The 8283-nt window shown below is 37.0% G+C and overlaps 1 protein-coding gene across 3 annotated transcripts; it reads right to left on the bottom strand.

Annotated features, from left to right (window-relative positions):
• Window positions 1–208: 208 nt before the first annotated feature.
• Window positions 209–3629, bottom strand: LOC108755785. 3 transcript variants are annotated; one of them, XM_018499029.1, is made up of 7 exons: window positions 3426–3629; window positions 3289–3348; window positions 2571–3017; window positions 2012–2221; window positions 1813–1911; window positions 1143–1602; window positions 209–673 (listed from the first exon to the last, which is right to left on the bottom strand). In XM_018499029.1, exons 3-7 carry the CDS (start codon window positions 2572–2574, stop codon window positions 325–327), a joined length of 1122 nt encoding a protein of 373 aa, XP_018354531.1. In that variant the 5' UTR covers window positions 2575–3017; window positions 3289–3348; window positions 3426–3629; the 3' UTR covers window positions 209–324. The 3 variants fall into 3 exon arrangements, with proteins under 3 accessions (XP_018354531.1, XP_018354530.1, XP_018354532.1); XM_018499028.1 differs by having other exon boundaries at window positions 3289–3629; XM_018499030.1 differs by lacking the exon at window positions 1813–1911 and having other exon boundaries at window positions 3289–3629.
• Window positions 3630–8283: the final 4654 nt, after the last annotated feature.

Genomic DNA, 8283 nt, shown 5'->3' with positions numbered 1-8283 from the left:
ATAAAGTTGTACGTGCAATAAGTTGTCGTAATTTGTGTCAAATGTATACATTTATATTTTTTTTTTATGAAAGAAATGTTTTTGTACAAATATACGAAATATAATACAGCTTAAACATTATTCTAAAAAATATAGAAGGTTGTACACAAATAAAATAAATAAATATTCTTATCTTTTATACACCCACACGGTTTATTATCTCGTGCAATATAGTTTTTAGAATGTAAGATACGGATTTTACATTGTACATCTCTCTTCGGAGTTTATATTTAAATAAGACTTTGCAACTTTCTTGCCAAGTAAAATCACGTATAAAACCTCCCGTTATATATTTGATTCTGTTTCATCGCTATTTATTTCGATATAATTATGTCGACAATAATTGCGATCTAGATGGAAGTTATGCTTGAAATTTTCGAAAGCTAACCAAAATTCTGCAATCTTTCGATCTATTCGCTTTATTAAATCATCACGATGCCGTTGGACTTCAACTTTAACAATATGTTCTATTCTACGCAGAAACTTGGCGTTATTCTCGTACGATGCTATCAGTTTGGAATTAGTTGGTTTGTTAGAGTCATCTCGATTCTTTACAGTTGTATCTTCACATTCATACACTTCACTTTTCTCTTTTCGAACTTCCGACGAATTTATTGCATTTTGCGTTTCAGACCTGCAACCATTTATATTTGAATTTCTAATGTAAATGTCGCGCGGACTCTCACAAATAATATTATCGTAAGAAAAATGTGACACTAAATAAGGCTATCAAAAAAGATCAAACTAATCAATTTTATAGTAAAAAAAAGTAGAGAAAAAGTATAAGATAATTTTATGTAAGTTAAATTATATAAAAATAAAAATTCAAAATTTCAACTTCACAATCAGTTTGCAAATACGTTTCAAGTTAAATAAACCGAATCTGCCGCGCAGTTTATAAAACTGAAAAGTTTTAAAATTTAATTTGTAAAAATTTGCATGTAAATATTATTAAGTGTCAAGATCCGCTTCACAATCGAAAATAAGATTATTTCTATCAATTGATTTATTCTTATTGATCTGATTTCTACTTGTATAATTAGGAAATTTCCAGAGAGTGAAGTTGATCAGTTTGGTTTCTGCGAGACTCAAATGTCAATTACCATGCTCGAAATTGTTCCCATAGTTCGTTCAAATTGCTTTCGTGTAAACTAATAACATCCTCTTTCAGTCGCTTCTCCCACGCATCGATTTGTCTTTGAAAGTCAAAGTAAGATTTCGCACTTCGCTTCTCCAAGATTTCCAGATGCCGTTCGATATTATCGTATACTCTCCTCATATTTTCCATCTCGTCATGTATCCTTCTTCTTTCTGCCAATTGCCATCTGACTATTTGAGAGGAGATCCTCTTTTCGTGCTCATCTTGCCAAGTCAGCAGATCTCTCTGAAGAATTTCACATCTCTCGTGACTCTGGCATTTCTGCGGACTCTGGTACCTCTTCAGGGCGACGATCTCCCTCTCAGCTTGGGACAATCTGTACTTAAGCTGTTCCACGGTGGTCTTCAAGGACTTGTCACGGAGACCGATTTCTGCCTCATCATTGTCGCCGGAAGCTTCCGCCTCTGGAACGCGCATTCTTGTATGACATAACAGGTACACATATTCCGTTTACTTTATGCAATGATAACGCGGAATGTTAATAAAAAAAACTGAGAAGTCTCGCGAATTTTACGGTATTTTCAATTGTTCTGATTATACCATCGTCTTTACGCTTTAAATTGTACTTTACACGCTACTATATTAATTTTTCTGCAAGATTATCGCAAAGAAACCTTCGAAGGCATCTGATTCGAAACAATAATATCCGTCTGTGACTCTTCTAGACCGGTGATAATCTTGCTCCATTTGATCGTCTCCGGAACTGCTATCCCCTACCGAATCACTCTTCTTGTACTTTAAAGTGTCAAGTTCGTACATCGGATTGCCATCAAATCTCATTCTCTTTCAATTCATAATTCACGTTTCTATTACCTTCCGATTTTCTCATCCTTTGATAATCTTTGTAAGGAGATCTTGTCATTCGATAACTATTTCTTTTTGGTTGAATAAAATTAGTAGACGCTTCTTTGAAACATAGCGTGGATTCGGATTCCTCTTTAATGGGCGATAAACTACGAATTTCTTCAAGATTCTCGCTTTTTCGCATATTTTCCATACTGTTCCTGACGCATTCGACAGCCTCTAGATATCACATACATTACATAAATAAATATCGATATAATAGTAAAAGAAATAAAAGGACTCACATGCATTGTTTTCGTTAAAGATAAAAAAACCGAGAAATTTAGAAATTAACATTCCTTTAAAAAAATATTTTAATAATTATTCATTTACACAAGTTTTTTTTTATACAAGAGATTAATGGAAATTTCTTTTATCTCATCATAATAATTTATTAAAATTTTATAATATACAAAAAAAAAACATTCACAATCACTGAAATAATTATTTTTAAAAAAATCACCGTACCATTGTTATACTATTATGATCTTATTCTACTAAAAATAACATAGTAAACAACTAAGCCAACCCATAGCTGTGTCCCACTCTTGACAAAGGATCTTCTCTCCGTGAACCCGACAGAAGAGTCTCTCTTGCGGTGACCTCCGTCATGCGCGATACGCAGGGGGTAGAGAAGAAATCCGTATCCGCGTCCTTTGGTCGCTCAATCGCGGGAAAAAGAAACTGAGAGGATATAGCATAGAACGGCAGGACGAATAGCAAGAACGAGCTTAATGGCGCTGTAACGCTGGCAGCGGGCAATTTTCAATTTCGCTGACTCGCACGGAAGTGGCTTTCCCACCTCCGTAGCGGAATTGAGACGTCGCTACGAGTCACGGGGCACTTGGCACCACCGGATTTGACATGGACAGCTGGTCGCATTGGACACGTCAAGGAACACCGTAAGGAAAAAGAGCGGGTTTTCCCCGGATAGTTGCGCGATATTAACCCTTTCACTGCTTAACATTGATATGAACTGTCGAAATGAACATAAAATTCATGCGGGCTCGATCGGTATCTCTCTCTCTCTCTCTCTCTCTCGCTCTCTCTCGAATGGCGTCAAACATTATGAAAAAGAAATTTCTACAGAATTGATCAAATGGATAAACATATAAACTGTGACTGTAACTCTTAATGAAATGCATTAAAATATTTATCTTTCATCTTAGAATATATAATTTATTACTTCACAGTTATAATATATTTCATTTAGAACGCGTACACGCTGTCTGTCACGGATATCTTACTTTTATCCCTGCACACGCTCGATAACGATCTTAACGTTGCGTCTCGAGGATCTTCAAGACCTGAAATAAATAATAAGTGTCTATAAAAAAAGGCACATGCAGTTTGCAATAATTATCAAAGATGCTTATCCGTTTACGTCAGACGTTAAGGTTATTCGACTGCCGGTTCTCGCGATGTTCGCTCCACACACGCGGAAATGGAGGATAGGCGGCCGCTCGCTTGCTCGCGAGGCGGTGTCTACGCGGATCTATTGCGCGAAATTAAATGGGGAACGGTAGGCCGCGAGAGTAGCATATACGGTTCCGAGATAATCGGGTGTCGAAGCTCGCGCGAGCCCTTCCGCTCGATATCCTAGTTTTCGCGCGGGGAACCGGCCGTCCTTATATGAGAACACCTGGCGGCGAACAAGAGCGGCGAACAAGAACGAGGCGAAGAGGAAGGAAGCGTAACGAAGGCGCCTGCATAGGAGGAGGGCGAAAGAATGGACGGCAAGAACGGTAAGGAGCAAAGAGTCGCACGGTGTGTGTTATGGGTGTAGCGGTCCTAGCGGTAGATACCCGCGCAGATAACGCGCTTATTTACATAGGCAGGCGCATAAGTGCGAAGCAACGTGACGTTAATGAATAGCACGCGTAACGCGTGCAATCCGCGTAAAGCTCTACGAGGTAACTGCCGCGTATTCTATCGGAAAACTTAATTTATCAAATAAATAACAATAAATAAAGGGGAAAGTAGGAGTCGACACGCACATTTCTTTAAAAAAGTACGATTAAAAGAAACAAAATTGCAAATAGGGAAAAGTAAAATTAAAGAAAATATATATATGATAAAAGATAAAAAATAATTTATCAAGTATTATTTATCATCTATGTGTTCAAGCTAAATAAATTGCATCAATAAAACTTTTATATACTCTCTACTGTGTACTGTAAAAAGATCAGAAATATTTTGAAACATTAATTTTTTATATTTAAAAAAAGCTTTTTAATACCCTTGCAGTTTTACTGTGTATCTTATGATATGGGATACATGGTTACTTACGGATGAGATGTACAGCTGTAATCAACTTAAAATTTGGAAATATTTATAAATAAGACGTAAAATGATACAGTAACTCATTAAGATCCGGTTGCACCAACGTTACTTTAACTCTAAGCAAGGTTTAAAACTTTCTCTGTCTCTGTCTCTCTCTCTCTCTCTCTCTTTCGCTTTAAAACGAGACAGAGAGAATTGTAAGTCTTACTTCAAAGTCAAAGTAACGTTGGTGCAACCGAGCTTAAATGTATTTACAAAGTTTTAGTGAGGAATAAGAATGACAAATATATCTGCAAAGTTATAGATATAGATGTGATAACTCTAATATATTACAAGTGTTATGATATAAGACATACATTTCATGTAATGTATTTATTACATTTAGTTACACTTGTTGCATTTTATGCACCCAATTGGCCCAATTGCACCAATATCACTTTGATTTTAAGCGAGACTTAAAACTCTGTCTGTCTCGTTTTAAAATCAAAAAGAGACCGTGACAGAGAGAATTTGTAGCCTCGCTTAAAATCGAAGTAACATTGGTGCAACCGGGTCTGAATCCAATATGCGCACTATGTGTGTATTGTGGTATAAATCCCACGCGCTAAAAATGCCGTGTATCCTAGACAGGTAGGATATACAAGACATTAAGTAGAACAAAGGAAACACTTGCTAAGCACATGTATTTTTCTATACCTCATCCTTACTCTCTACACTTATGTATCACGAAGTAACTGCTAAACCTTTTACACTCCCTGCAGTAATTAGTTTACACAGGTTGTACATGATTGCGCTACTTACTGCATTGATACAATTCACAATGGTTTCATTAATATTAATATTAATAAAAAAAAAAAAAATCACACAATACTGATATAATAAAGGCGTATAATAGAGTGGTTGCGCGCAAATTATCTTCTTCTATTTTTTTCTGACCTCTACAATGTAACTCTTCGAGCAGCGCGTAAATACTTTAAGTGAAGAAACGGACGCGAGTTTTTCTTGTGGCGGGTCGATCCTTTTATTCAAGGCCGAGAATCAAGAATCGAAATGCTACGCGATCTAAAATCAGAAATTTATGCGGAACTAAAAGACGTAAAATGTCGACTTTTTTGTAACTCTATATTACATAAATCTATATTACATATATACATATTGTATAATATTATAATGTACTCTACATTACAATACAATAAAGAAGAGTAAAAAAGTGAAAAAGAGTATAAGGTAAAACAACGAAGTTTCTTTTACATTGTTTACATATCCTTGTTGGATAACAAATTGTATAATTATCTTTTTTTATAATTACTAGAGTTTTATGCATTAGTATATTTGACAGAGCAAATAAAAAAGTATTGACAATTACCGAAAACGATTTAAATATTGTATATCTCAATTTATCTGATACAGCTCATGGTTAGGTACTCAACACTACTTTGTGGAATAGTTCCATGCAAATGGAAGAAATGGAAGCAACTTCGTTATTGTTTTCGTTCGGTGGAATGCCGATAACGGGGATCGTGGGATTGCTTGTTAGCAATCGCGAGAAAATCCATGGAAGAAAAGGAGAATTAACGAGCGTCACGCTAAGCGATTGTTGCCGTTATCCAATTGTATAACGATGAGATCGAAACAATATCGAGTTAAATGATCTGCAAACAAATCTATATATTCACGATTTAAGTTCAATTCGAATGTGTACGTCAGACAGATTATTGCATACAATGACATGTCACAAAGCACGTACGTGATCCTCTCCGAAGAAATTGGCTTACAAAATTTCTGGACTAAATTCTTTATTTGCCCTACAAATTTGAAACAACGTTACGAAAACTTAATATGTTTCTAAAACCAAACATATGTTTATGTCTCAAGTAACTAAGTATACGTCTTCGTCTCGTACATTATCTTGAGAGAATGAACTTGAAAATCGAGCGTGCTTATACTGAAATCATACGCTTTCAAGTTTTACTTGCTACGGAACGGACCTCAGCGTCCAGTTATTGCGCCGCACAATGAAGGAGATGAACGCGCGATGAACCACGCCGAAAATGACTCATCTATTCCGCTTTCAGCTGCTTTCAGCGGCCACCCTGAAGCCGATTGGCTCTTTGACGGCAGTCGAAGCCGCCTCCGAGTCATTCGGCTAACTTGTCACCGACCCCGGATAGCATATCATCAAAGAAAAACGCGCCTGCGACTAAAAGAAAGAGAGAGACGAAGAAAAGAAAAACGTCTGCAATTAGCTCGGCGAGCGTCCACCGGGGCACTTATCGCTGTGTCAGTATAGCCGTCGTTAATTAATTTTATACCAATTGTACATCCGTCCCCCGCGTGAAAGAAGTAACCGCAGACGGCGAACTTGCCGCAAGGTTGACGTCGACTCTTCAACCTTGGTCGATCTATTCTTTCAATAGCCTTCGACACGTCTCCAACCGCGTCCTCCTTCTTCCCTTTCTCGTTCTTGGTTTTCGTGGTTGGTTCAATTAAGTCTTCTCATCTCTCCCGGAGACCGCCGCGAATGTCGGATACCTTGTAATTTCGCCGTCATTGTTCGGCGATTGTTGTGCTCGCAGAGATTGTTACTACTTCTTAATGCTTGAATTGATTGAAACGAGTATCCATCTTCCCTGTATTATTTACACTTGAGGTGACTATTATGTTAAATGTGACATTGTCAGATAATAAAGGTGCGATGGTAACTCAAACTTTCTTGAGTTAAATAACACTTGGTTATTTTTAACTTTTCACTGTGTGACAAAATATAAATTAATTTAATCGTTTCTGTATGATCAATTTCGAAGTAAATGACGTTCATGTTAATGTATGTATTTAATAAATAATAAACCGCGAAATTTGAATCAAGTCAATTTAATTTTTTCTTAAGTCACAACTGTTTAACTCCATTGTTTTATTAAAATTAACAACGTATCGAGGAACAATAGCGACCTATAGAAATGATGAAAAATAATTCAAATTAGTTAATTCGACACTATGAATTTAACAAAGTACAGAACAGTAATAAATATGATATAAATGATAAAAGTTTAAACATTTGCATATCCACTGGATATCTATAAATATCCGTTCCGCCTTCTTTACTCATATAAGACTAATAATCGAGAAATTTACCGGTGGCAAGAACGCCGTCGTCGACGACGACGGACTTCGAGAACTTCATTTGCACGGTCGCACACCGCCGAATGGAGATGCAGCGATAAATAATAACGATAAAACGGTTAACGCGCGGCTTTCTCGCTGACTCGAGAACGTCGCGAACGAGAAGCAGCGGAAGCCGGCTTGGATATCACCTCGAGAGAATATTCACGGGGAAGAGCTAACAGTATCATACCGATGCGATACCGATGCGACTATCTTGCTGCGACGGTACCCACGGCGCGGAGGAACAATCAAGCAAGTAGCGTGAAATCGCGATACGAACGATACTTCGTGTCCGTATAGAATGATTAGAGAACGAACAGGAGTGATTCTCACGAGACTCGCTTCATCAAGCGGTCTGTTCTTACAGTTCTTTCTTTGGTCTCCCACTCGGAGCTGGGGACATGTCCGGAGCAATCCGATTCTTCATTTTCAGCAGCCGTTTCTGACAATTCAATTTGATATACAACCCTGGCAAAATGTTTTTGTCAAAAGTTTCAGGCATTGACACCCGCGAGTGCCGTAACGTGTTATTCCATCTTTATTGTTCATTAGACATAAAACAAGGATAAAACGACACACTTGAGCACTCGGATTTTTCGAACTCAGTCCTGAACAAGCTCATGAAATAAAAACAAAAACCTAATAAAATATGCTTAAGATCAATTTACGAGGTAGGTAAAAACCTCTGAGTATCTTAATCCGCCATTGTACTTAATGACGTGAAGGTAATTAGTGTATAAAAATAAAATATATTACATGCATATATTATGTAAAATATTGTTCACACATACACACAC

This window comes from Trachymyrmex septentrionalis, unplaced genomic scaffold (genome assembly GCF_001594115.1).
Source record: "Trachymyrmex septentrionalis isolate Tsep2-gDNA-1 unplaced genomic scaffold, Tsep1.0 scaffold9, whole genome shotgun sequence".
Lineage (NCBI taxonomy): Eukaryota > Metazoa > Arthropoda > Insecta > Hymenoptera > Formicidae > Trachymyrmex > Trachymyrmex septentrionalis.
This window is presented reverse-complemented; position numbering and strand designations above follow the sequence as displayed.

What these genes read in the sequence shown, in the direction of transcription:
- LOC108755785 (XM_018499028.1), bottom strand. An exon ending in AAGGATGAGAAAATCGGAAG is followed by an intron (nt 1,912 to 2,011) that starts GTAATAGAAACG and finishes GTGATTCGGTAG; the next exon opens with GGGATAGCAGTTCCGGAGAC. An exon ending in CGAATCAGATGCCTTCGAAG is followed by an intron (nt 1,603 to 1,812) that starts GTTTCTTTGCGA and finishes TGCGCGTTCCAG; the next exon opens with AGGCGGAAGCTTCCGGCGAC.